We start from the raw sequence: 15,388 nt of genomic DNA, 5'->3' as shown, positions 1-15,388 counted from the left end.
GCTTTTACTGAAATGGCCCACACTCCCAATAATGTTGGGTAGATAGTGCATGAGCAGCCACAGCAGGCCCTCAAATTCCTCCTCTGACAGATTCTTGGCCCTGCCTCTGCCTGACATATCCCCAAATTTTGTATCCCAACCTAAACAAAATAAAAACTAACAATCTACCATTCCCCCTACCCCTCAAACTATTTGCCCCAAAACTTGATAGACACTCCACAATATAAGACACAAAAGTTTGCAAATGTTTACACCGGACAAAATACACACTTTGGGACAGAACTGGGACTAAACAGACACAAAAAACTGTACAATTCAGCACACAATCTCTCTCCCATCAACGAACACCTCCACTGGCCAGCACAGACAAAGAGACTATAAGTGAAAGTGAAAGGAACTTCACATTTCCTGATTTGTAGCATGGCTGAGCCATTACATCCTTTCCTGTGTGGATGTGAAACGTATCCAACGTCATGCGTCACGTTTTCTGCTACCGCATCATTTAACCAATTCATGCATGAAGTTTGTTGATGACACGTTGCTTGTCCAAATGAAGCATCACATTTACTAGGGGTAACTCACTTAACCAATATATTAGTGACATTTTTGGATGATGTATCGCTTTTCAATTGAAGCATCAAGTAAGCCAATGGAAAAGTCATCTTTCCTTCACATGCGTCATGTTTTCTTTGAAAAAGTCCTGTTTGGTTCTAAGGTATAGTCACTCATGACACATTGCTGGGGATATATGCAAGGCACAATATGTGATACATTCTATTACAATGAACTGTGCATAGTTGAAAATGCAGTGACATTGGTGTTTGCCTTCCAATCCCAATACCAGATTTGGTGGCTATTACTAGCATTTGATATGTCATACAGTTGATGTCCAATGGCCTGGTCACAAAAACACTGACACCTCATATTCGTAAAAGTTTTATTTTATTTAGAACCTTAGTGGTGTGTTGGTTGGGGGACCATCTACAGATATATGGTTCATGAGAAAAATTGTTGCACCATGTGTGTACGTCGACGAATTATGGCAGCAGTGTTGAGGATGTCTCTGCCATTGGTTTCCTCATTCTCCTCATCATCCTCCATTGGGTCCAGCGGTTGTTGATCACTGTCCCAGGGTACATTGGTGCCCACAAATATGTTGTGCAGTACGGCGCACACTAGAATAATTTTGAATACCATTTCGGGTGAGTAGAGCAATCTGCCCCCGATATGTGCAGACACCTGAACCTGCCCTTCATCAGGCTAAAGCTTCACTCAATTATATTGCATATTCATCTATGTGCTTGTTTGCAGGCCTTTTCTGGGTCTGTCTGGGGGTGTCTGTATTGGGTTATTACCCATGTCTGGAGGCCATATCTACAGTCAGCTGTAAGTGAGTAGGAGAAATATCAATATCAATATCAATACTCTAGCTCATGGCTACCAATACATGATATGGGGTGTGTGTTATGTGTCCTGACATTGTCATACACATTACTTGAGAAATATTCCCCTGATGTGTTAGGCATACAGTTGTACATTGGTAAACACATGTAAAATGCTGGACAGGGGAAGATACATTGTTGACTTCAAAATGCTGAGTACAATATTGACCATATACTTTTCAGTGAAGTATATTTGGTGGTTGGCCTGTCCACTGTATGGTGTCTGCTCACACTGCATGTGTGTATTAGCCTTTGGGGTATCTGATCTTTGGTCAGTAGTTAGTCCCCATGTGGGTGGTGACATATCAGACATGATACATGCCTTTGTCCATGTTAACACATAGTGGTCAGTGGTGGGATACAAAACATGCATGACAAACCATTGGAGTGTCCTGTGGACCCCCACAAACCTTCATGTCACCACTCCCTTGCACACAGTGATACTACACTGCATTTTGTGGTGATAATCATAGCTCTATACCCTTCCTCCTTTCTACGACAGCCATTGTGGCTTTAGTGTGTTGCCTTGTGTGACTTGGCGGTTTTCTGTACACAAGTTGTGGTGCATGGTGCATGTATGAGGCACAACCCTCATACTCATGGGCCTATCAGTGTTTCTGGATACAGAGATGTGTAGGATGTCATCCATTTCTAGCTGTTGGAGGTTGTGTTGGGAATTGTGATGTTGCTTACCTACAAGTAGACCATTGCCATATTGTCTATTCTGGAAGCTGTCATTTATGACGCAATGCCAGAAAATGTATGCATCATGCACACTCCCAGGGTATTTGGCCAACACATTTGTATAGAGGCCCCAATGATCCATGATCGCTGGACATTGATGGGGTGGGTGTGTTTCCTGCTGCGGTAGAGATGGGCTGTTGCAGCATGAGGAACCAGTTGCACATGTGTGCAGTATATACCACCCAGGACATGTGGGACGCCAGAAATGGCATAAAAGCCCTATCTGATCTCCAGATGCAGCTGTTGGGTGTTTGGCAAGTGGAGGTACTGTGGTATGAGGCAGATGATGAGAGCCAGCACAGATGGTCGGAAGCCGGTTCTGGTGCAGATCCATTCCAATACAGGTCTGTCGTAAGTGATGCATCTGCTTAGATGCGTCAATTTGAAAATATGGAACAAAACAAGCCACTGGTGCGTAAATAACTTAAGATGCATCGGTGGCGTAAGGGGCTTGTGAATAAGCCCCTTTGTATTTAGTTTTAGATTTCACATTAGCTAGTTGCTAAGAATCAGTAATGGGTTTAGGTAATTAGTACTTTGCAGATCACATTCACTATCTTTGTTATTTTATATGTTCTCTACTCCCTTCTCCCTCTCATTCTGTATTTCTCCTGTCCAATAATTCCTATTATTTGGCATCTGTACTTTCATTTCAATTCATTTCCTCTCCCTCTCTTCTACTCTAAAGGTTCCTTTTATCCCACTTTTCATCTTGATTTATCTCTACTTGTGTCTATTCCATTTTCCTAACTTATTCCTAAACCATTCTCTTTGTTGCCTCTTCCACTATTCCCCTTTTTGCATGTCCTCTGTCTGCTTTCTTTTCACTCTGTCCTCAGTTCTTTGTTTTCCAAACCAAAAGATCAGATTTCTATTCACTAAACTAGTCTTTCTTGATTAAACAATATAAGACATGATCATATCATACAACAAGATCATATCATCAAGTGACCACATTATTAGCAATCCATTTTTCACTTATGTTACTTCGGTATAGTTTTGGCTAAACTAAGAATGATTTCATCATAAATGCATGTATTCAGATTTGCAAGTGTTTAGTCCCTGTCTATAATTGCAAAAACAGGTAAAAATGATGGACAATGGTAATTACTAGTGGTTTTGAAATACTTTAAAGTTATCAATCCATTGCTTTTGCCAAGTTCTAAATCAGACCCTAAGTCCCTCAATAAATGTTTTATAGGGAAAATACTGCTTGGCTCCCAAGATTGATGAGCCTTAGGGAGCAAAGCTGTGTTCCACTGATGAGTTCCAATAATGCTGAAGTACATCTGGTATCACTTGTGTTCACCTTCAGGCAGGACATGGTCTAGCCGTTTAGCATTCGCTCAATATTTTGGGTGATGCACTTCTACATCTCAGATTGCAGTTGCAGCTAGGCAAATGTCCTCATGTAGGTCTGAAGTCACTTTATATATGTGCATTCGAAAACAACTTGTAACATCTGCAAGCCAGTGTGCAGTGCATATATTTATAATAAAATATTCAGGGCCCCACCTGTGAGGTTTTAGTTCAGGGCAGCGCCGCAAGGAATCTTCATGCGCTGCCCTGTGTCAAAAGAAAAGGGCTGGAATGCACTGTATCTATGAGATACGGAACATTCCTGTCCTTTTCCCTATGCGCTGGCACACAATGGGCTGCCAAGCGCCAACGCAGGCCCCTTGCTGGGCTGATTGGTTTTGTGCAGGAAGTGGCACCTTCCTGCACAAAATCCATCAATTGAGGTGATTTCCTCTTTCTGCAGCACACATAGAAAAAGGAAAAAATGAGGAGAAATTAAAACATTTCTCCTCATTGCGCCTCCCTAACGCCTCCCCTGGAGTGGTGTTAGATTCTGATGCATTCCCAGGTTTACGATTTCTCGTAAATCCGAAAAGTGTCAGATTCCATGGGTGTTGCATGGAAACACCCACAGCCACACCCATGGAAAGCCACTTTCACGCAGTGTTCTGCATGCAAGGGCACATATTTCCAAGGCCGTAAAGAGCAACGTAAAGTGGCTTTACGTGGCCTTGCAAATATTCCATGGCACATTGCGCCATCGGATCATCAAAAAAGTGACATTCCGACGGCTCAAAGGTGCCACAAGGAGCCTCATAAATGAGGCCCTCATTCTCTTCCTGATTCTGTTGGCAGAGTGGAGTGTTTATCACCACCCAATCCACATGTATCTTTCTCAAATATATATTCATATGTTCTCAGTATTAGATCATAGATCTAATGTATCATGTGTAATCCTAATTGGAAATAGGTCACTATTTAAATAATATGTTTAATTATACACAAAATGCTTGCAAACACAATAATGAAAAACACACTGAAAGCCAGTAAGCTACCTCAATTAGTTGCACTCCTTTTACAGTTATGTGTTCATAAATAGGAGTTCCAACAGGATTCACTCATTTTTTTATCCGCAACTTGTCAAAATATGCCTTATTGAATTGTGTCATATACCATCTAGAGCCAGATGGACAAAAGAGGCAGGTCACATCACAGTGTTTTGCACTGCCCTGTGAACAGACTCCTCTTTGAGCTAAGAGGGTTGCTAAGATATTTCACTATACAAAGGGACTGTTTACAAAATATTACAAAATGCCATTTCATTAATATGAATGGATCAAGACTCGTCTTACAAAAATTTGCAAATGCTGGGATGGAAGACTGCAAGTGACAGCAGACCTCCTTTCCAGGATTCGCAATGTTCCAGTGTTGTTCTCCAGCTTCGCATTTTTTAAATGTTACAATTGTGAATCACAAAGTGGTTTTGCTTCCGCTATCGACTTTACACTTTTTGCTAACGAGTTGCAGGGCATACTTTCATTAACTTTGCACTTCAGCACGTACTCTGAATTTGCACTCCTTTGTAAATCTTGAAATTAGACTATGCATTCACAAAGTCAATCAATCAATTAATAAAACTTTATTCAGCTTTTGTAATGAAAACCATAAAAGTCAAAAATACATCACCAATACAAATAAAATTTACAAAAGTCAAAGATACTGCACCTAAACACATAAAAGTTACAATAAAATTAGTTAAGAGATATACACGAAGGCTCTATGTCGCATTCTCCCCCTCCCTTGGTGATTAATCACACAATGCTCTAGGCCTTCCTGCCGCCTTTAAAAAGCTAAGAACATGCCATACAGTGCTCCCTGAGAGCATTAATAAAAAGGTAAAAGATGGACGCACTTGTTGAAAATTGGCTTGTTTTAAAATAGGGAATAAAAAGGACTTCCTAGGCATCTCATAATTGCTACTGAACATTAAAAAATGAAGCATGTCCTATGATGACGTACCGTCGCAGCCACAGGGCAGAAAGATCTTGTCTTTCTTGCTCCTAGGGTGAGCAAGAAGAAGATGGAATAAATCAAGGTGAAATCTGGTCAATAAAAAACTGTCATATGAGCTAGGAGGCCCTAAAAGGTAAGGTTCCATGAAAGGAGATGTTTTCAGAAGGATGTGTCTGCGCACACTAGGCTTCCTTAACTCACATCCTTTCCATCACCCTCAATATACAAAAGGACTACTTTGCCCAAGACAGGTCTTTTCTACTAATAATATTAGGGGTGAAAAATAGGTAAGGCCTACCTAATTTCATAAATCTATCCCGTATTTAGTTAAACCAGGGTATAGTATGAGCACCATCTAGGCCAAGACAGTCCCTTAATATCTCCTTATTTAGGGTGCTCCCATCACTTAACCAAACTTTAAGCAAGTAAAATAAAATGAGAAAATACAACAAGTCCGTCATATAGGGCACACCCAATTCGTTATGGACAATATAAGTAGCAGTACCCTGTGGGACACATAACAATCGTCTCAGAAACTTATTTTCCACTGTTTGAAGGTCCTCCTGGGTGGCATAACCCCAGATCTCACCACCGTACACAACCTGAGATATGCACCTAGATCTGTATATCTGCAATAGGGCGCCAAAGGTTTTTACCCACACGGGAACCAAAATTAGAGATAGCTGCATTAGCGCATAGGAGACCCCCTGTTTCCTTCTAGTCAAAGAGCTCCAATTTAACATGGCATCCAACATGACTCCTAAATAGGAGAAGGCATTTGGTTTAGGGACAGGAAGATTTGGTTGGCCCGTCACCTATCTCCATCACTTATGACTTACAGTTATTAACTAGCAGGTCCTGGTCTTCCATATAGTCGTTTTATTCTGTCGCGGGACTGTTCCACGTCCGGTTATAGCGTGATTGAAGCTTGCCGTTCATTATTCGGTATACATTTCTATTCGAAACTACGAACTATTTCAAGATTCACAGTCTTCTTTAGTCAAACGTTATTTCGGTTTGACTGGACGATTTGCCTACGGTCACCTACAAGTACCAACAGTGATGGTTGTTATACATCAATCGCCTTGAAAAATTCTTAGTAAAAGACGAAACACGTGTCGGATAGATCGTGTGCTGGGATTTCTTTTTTAACAATAAAGATGACAATCTACTGAAACTGAAGGGGTTTGGATTCTTTAACAACGGAGACTATTGATTAATGGAACTGATCTTCCCCACGTGTACTGATGAGTACATGTTATTTTGGATACAGTGATCAACCTACATTTATGTTGGACTGATTTTTCTATACAAAGGTGTGCTGTTCAGGCTCTTTCTGATTTTCCATATAGGACACGGAGGAGTCATTTGTACTGACTTTGCAAATGCAAAGTCTTTTGTAGATCAAGCCCTATATGTTTTATTTAATCAAAGAGGTGAAGAGATTTGTCAAAAACGACTTTATGTTAAATATAGCTATGAATTTGTCGGATGGTATCAGATACCTGATAAATCTTGGCATAGCTTTATATTATTAGCAAACAAATACTCTTCACAATCTGTTGGGAAATTAGATGATGAGAATGAAACGCTGAAACCTAATTTGCAAGAAAATAAAGATGAATGGTCTAAGGCTAGTAGTGAAAGAATTGAGAGCCGTGGAAAGGACACTGAACAAAGAAACACAGAGAAACTGAAGTGAGTTAATGCAGATTATAAAGAGTATGCATGCAGCATTATGGAGTAAATACATCCCAAAAGGAAAGCAAGAATAGGCATGCAAACAATTCAGCAGCATAGACGTTTAGACTTGAATCAAGTACCATTATAGATGTTAGTACAATAAAATCATTGAGATAGAAGAAAGCCTTTTAAACAAGAAGGCATAGTAGAGAAACCTGAAGTAGGTCTCTTAAAGAAAGGAAGGCAGCTTTTGAAAAGCCAGAAAATTCAGACAAAAAGGCTGTCTTTTTCACCAATAACAAAAAGAACAATTGGTTGACAGAATGCAGAACAATGTCATACATTCACCCCAGTACAGAGATCTGGGGCTAAATCCATCATTTTTTTGCTCACCATGCCATTCCAGTTTGAACCCAGCCATATGCAAATCAGTCTTGACCCTGTGCCCTGGAAACAAACATGCTAGGACTGGTTTTGGGGTTTCACCCCTCATCAGTCAGGATAGCTTGACTCCAGTGGCATGGAGAGCACGGGACCCACGTCTGGGCATACAGGTCCCACTCGGGGTGACAAATGCAAAAAGAACAATTGAACAAATGGTGGACAGAATGCAGAACAATGTCATACATTCACCCCAGTACAGAGATCTGGGCCTAAATCCATCGTTTTTTAGCTCACCATCCCATTTCATTTGGAACCCAGCCATATGCAAATCAGTCTCGATTCTGTGCCCAATGGGAACAGTCCAGCCCGTACTGCATGGCCAGGTCCTCCCTGGACTGGAAACAAGCATCCTAGGACTGGTTTCAGGGTTTCACCTCTCATCAGCCAGGATAGCTTGACTCCAGTGGCATGGAGAGCACGGGACCCAAGTCTGGGCAAACCAGTCCCACTCGGGGTGACATATGTAAAAAGAACAATTGATGGACAGAATGCAGAACAATGATATACATTCACCCCAGTACAGAGATCTGAGCCTAAATCTATTATTGTTTTTCTCACCATGCCATTACAGTTTGAACCCAGCCATATGCAAATCAGTCTTGACCCTGTGCCCAATGGGAACAGTCCAGCCCGAACTGCCAGGCCAGGTCATCCCTGGGCGGGAAACAAGCATCCTAGGACCGGTCTTGGGGGTTCACTCCTCATTAGTCAGGATATCTCGACTCCAGTGGCATTGAGAGCACAGGACCCACGTCTGGTCATACCTGTCACAGTCAGGGTGACAGATACAAAAAGAAAAATTGATGGACAGAATGCAGAACAATGTCATACATTCATTCCAGTACAGAAATCTGGACCTAAATCCATCGTTGTTTTGCTCACCATGCCATTCCAGTTTGAACCCAGCCATATGCAAATCAGTCTTGACCCTGTGCCTCATGGGAACAGTCCAGCCCGAACTGCCAAGCCAGGTCCTCCCTGGACTGGAAACAAGCATCCTAGGACCAGTTTCGGGGTTTCACCCCTCATCAGCCAGGATAGCTTGACTCCAGTGGCATGGAGAGCACAGGACCCACGTCTGGGCATTCCTGTCCCAGTCGTGGTGACAAATGCAAAAAGAACAATTGATGGACAGAATGTAGAACAATGTCATACATTCACCCCAGTACAGAGATCTGGGCATAAATCCATCGTTGTTTTGCTCACCAAGCCAAACCAGTATGAACTCAGCCATGTGAAAATCAATCTTGACCCTGTGCCCAATGGGAACAGTCCAGCCTGAACTGCCAGGCCAGGTCCTCCCTGGACTGGAAACAAGCATCCTAGGACCGGTTTTGGGGGCTTACCCCTCATCAGCCAGGATAGCTTGACTCCAGTGGCATAGAGAGCATGGGACCCAAGTCTGGGCATGCCCATCCCACTCGGGGTGACAAATGCAAATAGAACAATCGATGGACGGAATGCAGAACAATGTCATTCATTCACCCCAGTACAGATATCTGGGTCAAAATCCATCTTTTTGTTGCTCACCATGCCATTCCAGTTTGAACTTAGCCATATGCAAATCAGTTTTGACCCTGTGCCCAATGGGAACAGTCCAGTCCGAACTTCTCACCAATAAAGCAGACACAGTGTTTGTGGTGAAAATGAAACATTTCAAGATATGGGTAAATCTATTTAAAAAAAATCCTTTTTCAAACATTACCAGAAGACATTGAAATAAACCAAAATTGACATTCACACTTACTGTTGAAAATACACCTCTAATTGTATTTGAAAGTATTGTATTGACTGACCTGTTAAAGTACCTCATAAAAAATAAAAAACATAATATGTTTTTTATTAGAGAGAAGATGATAGCATAAAGCTTATATGAATATTAAGAAATCACATTAATGCTTTTGGGCCAGAGATTTTGGAAATAGAGCTTTAATAGAATACAATGACTGGAGCATTTAAACAACAGAGATACTAGCCACATTTTATTACACGGCTCTACTAAAGGAGCACTGGAATGATTAAAAACACTCATAATCAGGCAAAGATACTTTATTACATTACTGACACTTCAAAGATATTTAGTGCAGGAGCATACATTGTTGCCAGTGAAATAGGCTTCCAAGGGCACATAAGAGCCTGATGACCTTTTGTATTTGATATAAATTTGATACTCCGCCACTAGCAGAAAACACAAATGTTTTCTGCAACCTTTGGTTAAACCAATGAATATTGATAGAAAAGCCTTAACTGATAGAATTCTGGATACACAATGTGAACATTTGTCTTTTAAACAATAAATATTATGGGTTTGTATGCTTTCCTCCTGCATAAATAAAGGATAGAGTCTTAGTGGCTCATTTTGAAAACAAAAGAAACAACTGGAGTGAAAGAAGTCTTCACAATACATTTACTATATGTGATATTGTGTTTTAATTATTTTCAGTGGGAAATATCAGTTTTTCATATTTCAGGAACATCAGTGGTTGCCAACACTTTACCAACCTATGTGAACATCTTTATGTATAAAAATGAATTCTTTTTGAAGATCAACGGTGGTAAACTGACCTAAAAATACATATATGACATTTTTCTGACGTGGACATGAACAGAGGAATTACAACTGAACTGAATTCATGTTGCAGCATGCACAGGAAAGGATCTATTCTTTTTCTGGATTTGGAACTAAGCAATGCAGAGCATGAATGAAAACATTTTGGACATGGGAAGGTAGAAACAATCTCTTACTTATATTAAATTGTCATTCAGAAGAATTTAAAAGAGGTCTCAAACGTAGGTAGCTTTTATGATTGAAAGCAACCGTAACAAACATAAGGAAGATTTAAATATAATGGAGCAAGTACGTTGTGAAGGTATGCATCAAAAAAATATCGCAGATTTGTTTGTGCAGAAATAATTTGACAACTCACAAGAAGTAACTCGAGAACATCTTTTTCAAATTAGGGATATAAATACTTATTATGGATTGATTTATGTGTGAAATTATTTCATTCAGAGCTTAAAGAGGAATGAAATAATATAATACTGACAACTGATTGGGGATGATTATTATTTGAAGAGTTGCTTTACGAAAACATGAATTGCCTTATTAAAGAACTGACCATTTAAACATAGAGATTTCAAAATCTGAAGGAAGTCATCAATCAATCTTGCAACTAAAATATTTGGCTTCACAGAAAACATGGATGTCACCTTCTTAGAACTGTTTCAACTGTACAAGCTGTAATAATGCAGCAGCAAACAATTCATATTGAAATACTCTGCAACATGACAATATTTTGTACATTGCCATTCAATGTCCATGCGGTCTCTACTTTACTGGCAATGCCATAGGAAAAGCTCAGATAAAACAGACTGAACAAAAAAGGAACAATGTTAAAATTGGAAATCACTGGTGGTAAAACATTTTGCAGCAGGAAATATTAACAACAGTCAGAATTGGTTCCAAATTTTTGAGGAATTGTTCAAGGTATCATATGTAGGCGAACAGAGGGATATATTTGTAGATTGTGTTTGTTCAGACAAATTCTCTGGCTGTTCAACCAGCTTGACTAACAAATTAGGTGAGGTAGACTCATCCCTAGGGCTGTGAAATAGTTCAACATATGTAGTTTATTAAATCATATTGACGCTGTTGACTCGAGTCTCATGTGTGTTGTCATTTCTTCATGAATGAAGTATGATGCCCCTTCATGCTCACTTTACTATATCCCATCATACAAAAGTCCTGTTTCAGTTAAAAGAAGGACGAGAACAGAGGAACAGAAGTCCATTGAAATCACCCACCATCATCTTCTTATCCTCAAGCTACTTCTGAGATAGTACTAATGGTTGGTAGCTCTGTCCACTAGGACTGTTGTTAAGAGCACTTCTTTCCCACAAACCATAATGCTAAATTTGGTCTCACACAAAACATATACACAATGAAAGAGGTTAAAAGCAAACAGGGACAAGAGTCAAGGGTGTGAAGGGTTGAGAGAGGATCCAGGATGCATTAGCTGTGATGTCTTAAATTATAGAAGAAGTCAGTAAACTACTTGAGGATAAAACACGTCACTTACTTGCATGGATGTAAATTGACAAAAATTCCAAAGTTGAATTGTTGTCCCACCATTATACTATCAGTAGCCTCCTATTTGCTGGTAAGGGGTTAGCAAAAGGCCAAGGAGGGATAACTACAAAGAGTAAGCAGGGCTTTTATACCCTTGCTGCTGCCCTCAGCCACTCCCCTGTGATGCCCGGTGCAGTAGGAGTGTTGGCAGGAGCAGCAGCAAACCTCGACCATTGCAATGAATTAATAAAGCCTTATTGTCCACTGATGAGGGCTATACCAATTGTTAAAGGCTCTGAACTCAAGAGGGTCTACAACAAGAGAGAGCTCCTTTCACACCTGGTGTAGCCTGATGCAGAAGGACTACAGGCTATTAGAAAATTCCACCCACTGAGGATTGAATTTTGAAAATTAAAAATGGAAAAACAGAAAGAAAAACGTTGGAAGGATGGAACAGAAGGCTTATACCAGCTATTATTAGCTTAGAGGAACTTCAGTGTCATCAATGGATTTCCCAGCATTCCAATGTTCAAATTATTATTACTTTCTGATTAATGTGTCATTTGTTTCTCGAGATAAACCCATCAGAGTACCTGCCAGATTTTTCCATTTTACACTTTACAGACACTTTATTCACAGAGCAACTGCGCATGGTGAACATTGTAGTCCTACCAGTGAATTGCATTCGAACAGTGCCTTTAATGGGTTTGCTGTTCTTGCATGGCTTCCTCAAAGTATACAGAGGGGTAAAAGTGCAAGTGAAAGTCATGGTCTCTAAAAGCACGTGCATCCTTAGAGTGGACTTGCAAAGACTTGCCACATTTTCAAATGACCATACAATGCATTCATATCTAATCTGCACCAAAGTATTACATGCAGATTCCTGTTAGTGGCACTTATCAATAACACATTGGCGATCATTCCGCAAGGCTGACATTTGTAGAGTATGCTGCACACCCTTCTCCGGAGCTCAATATAAAAATATGATAACTTCTAATTCTGACCCTTTGGATTGGATTATGATACATATTTCTTTAAATAAACTTAAAGCTGTAGCAATTAAGACAAGCAAATGCTTCAATTCTAAAAGCTATTTACATACTTAAAAATCTTTTTTTTAAAGTGCTTACCATATCAATCCAGCACTGCATTGTGTCCCCGTGGCAGCAATCTAGGTACTTATGTGCAATTTCCTGCACCATGTCAAGCACATCTTCAAATGAAGTCTTTGGAAATTGTTGGCTCAAATGGATAGCTACTCTGGAAAACATTTGCAAAATATATTTTGTATCAAAGTATGAACTTAAGACAGTGGCATGGCTATCAGTGGAGCAGGAGATACTCTGGTACTGTGGCTTAGGCCTGGGACGGGCCCACTTTGCCAAAATATGGATGTCTTTTGCTACTGCACAGAGGTCGGATGCTCATTTAGATTGTTTGAACTAGGGTCCATGGCACTGTTGCAAGGCCACTGATTTAAGAACATCATTCTTTAAAGTTACAGTGACTCTTATTCAATTTGTACGCAATTCCTAGTGCTGCTTCTTCTTGAAACAAGTGGACTCAGTTGTAAAGTTCTGTAAACTCAGCAAAAATGTAGCCTCAGGTGAAAAAGTTTGCAAAATGATTTTGCGGACACATTTTCTAACAATTCTTTTTTTTACGAGAGAATTCTACTGAAAGTGTTTTTGCAATGATACTAAATTTACTTTGACACAATATTCATATATATATATATATATATATATATATATATATATATATATTCACTGAAAAAACCATAGGTTTCAGGCACGTTATAGTTAGGAATTAGCATTTAAAAAACCATAGAAATTCACTGAAAAAATCATAGGTTTCAGGGGCGTTATAGTTAGCTGGACTTTTCACTCGTATAAACCATTGAAATTCCCCCGTTATAGTTAGTTCAGCTAACTATAACTTGCGCACCCTCAATGCACTGCTGATGACGTCACATATTACATCACTCATGACATGGTCAGTGACATCACTCATGACATCACTGATGACATCTCAAATGACATCACTGATTACATCACTGATGACATCATCCAGTGAACGTGTGTTTTTCTGAAAATTACATATGTTTTATATATGTATATCTCAAGGTCGATGGAAGAATAAATAGGTATATAAGTGTCTAAATGGATGATTTGTTTTTGAAAAATTGATTGTATAACTGACTGATTAAGTGTATCTTAGTGAATACATGGCTTAGTGAGTAATGTTTAAATATGTAAATATCTGTATCAGTCTCTCACTTTGTGTATAAGTGGCTGCATGGGTTGGTGAGTAGCTACATGAGTGTCTATATAGGTTATTAGTTGGTTTTTTGAGTATCAGTATGAGTGTCTGAGTGTCTGTATGGTTCGGTGGGGGGTATTACATAGTGCATAGGTGCATGAATGAGTGACTCTCTGTTTGTATGTGTTGAAGACAGCATGTGTGCAGGACTGTATGGGTGGATGAGTGTGTGCATGGGTGTGTTAGTGAGTGAATGACTGTCTCAATAGTGTCTTTATGAGTAACTACATATGTTTTAAACTAGTATATTTGACTATTGGTGTATATAAGTGAGTATATGTGAGAGTGAGAGATTGGAAGAGTTCCTGTATGAATAAGTATGTGTTTCTATAAGTGATTGTTTAAAAGACTAAGTATGTGTAAGTTTCTGTAGAAGTAAGTGTGGTGGCGTGTGTATAACTGTATATGCAAGTAAATGGATGTTTGATTCTTTATTAGCATGAGTGACTATGTGTGTGAGTAACTCTATGGATGAGTGGCGTTGTGTAACAGGATGTATAGGTGTATGAGTACAAATGATGAGTGAGTACATGTTTGAGTGACTGTATAGGACTGTTGGTGAATGAGTGGATGTGTATGTGGATCTTAGAATTACTGAATAGGTTGTTGTAACTGGTATTGGTATGTCCATTGTTTTGAAAATTTTAGTTTCTATTTTTGAATGTGTGTATCAAAGGTTATATTAGGGGGAAAGGAGGTCTGCCACTCTATCACAAGGATGATGTCATCAGTGATGTCATCAGTGATGTCATTTGAGATGTCATCAGTGATGTCATGAGTGATGTCACTGACCATGTCATGAGTGATGTAATATGTGACGTCATCAGCAGTGCATTGAGGGCGCGCAAGTTATAGTTAGCTGAACTAACTATAATGGGGGAATTTCAATGGTTTTGTACGAGTGAAAAGTCCAGCTAACTATAACGCCCCTGAAACCTATGTTTTTTTCAGTGAATTTCTAAGGTTTTTTAAATGCTAATTCCTAACTATAACGTGCCTGAAACCTATGGTTTTTTCAGTGAATTTCAAAGGTTTTTTAAATGCTAATTTCTAACTATGCCTACAGAGATAGGACATGTGAAGAAAGAAGAGAAAACGCACAGAAAGAAAAAAAAGAAATGCAGAAAGAAGCAACAGAAGTCCTCAAAGACGAAGAAAAGTGCAGGAAGAAGGATAACGTGCAGAAAGAACAAACAGAAGAGCAGGAAGAAGCCTTGTTGCAAAATCATCCTGTACCCTCAACTTTTCAGATGGATACTGGTGGTAACTGAGTCTGACTAACCAGTCCTAGAGCCAGTGCTATGTTAAAAGACACTCAGAATACAGTGAAAACACCTACATACACTAGGGAACACTATGCATTGGGGCCCCC

The 15,388-nt window shown here is 39.7% G+C and overlaps 1 protein-coding gene across 2 annotated transcripts in view; it reads right to left on the bottom strand.

Moving 5' to 3' along the window:
* The window catches only part of LOC146866404 (serum albumin-like), a 462,125-nt gene that overhangs the window by 242,060 nt on the left and 204,677 nt on the right, over positions 1–15,388 (bottom strand). For both annotated transcript variants that reach the window (XM_085636474.1, XM_085636475.1), the window contains exon 7: positions 12,825–12,954. In XM_085636474.1, the coding sequence (XP_085492600.1) occupies positions 12,825–12,954 (130 nt within the window). The remainder of the gene's footprint in view (positions 1–12,824; positions 12,955–15,388) is intronic.

Source organism: Triturus cristatus, chromosome 2_1 (assembly GCF_964204655.1).
Source record: "Triturus cristatus chromosome 2_1, aTriCri1.1, whole genome shotgun sequence".
NCBI lineage: Eukaryota > Metazoa > Chordata > Amphibia > Caudata > Salamandridae > Triturus > Triturus cristatus.
Note: the sequence above shows the minus strand (reverse complement) of the source record. Positions and strands in the feature narration are given on the sequence as shown.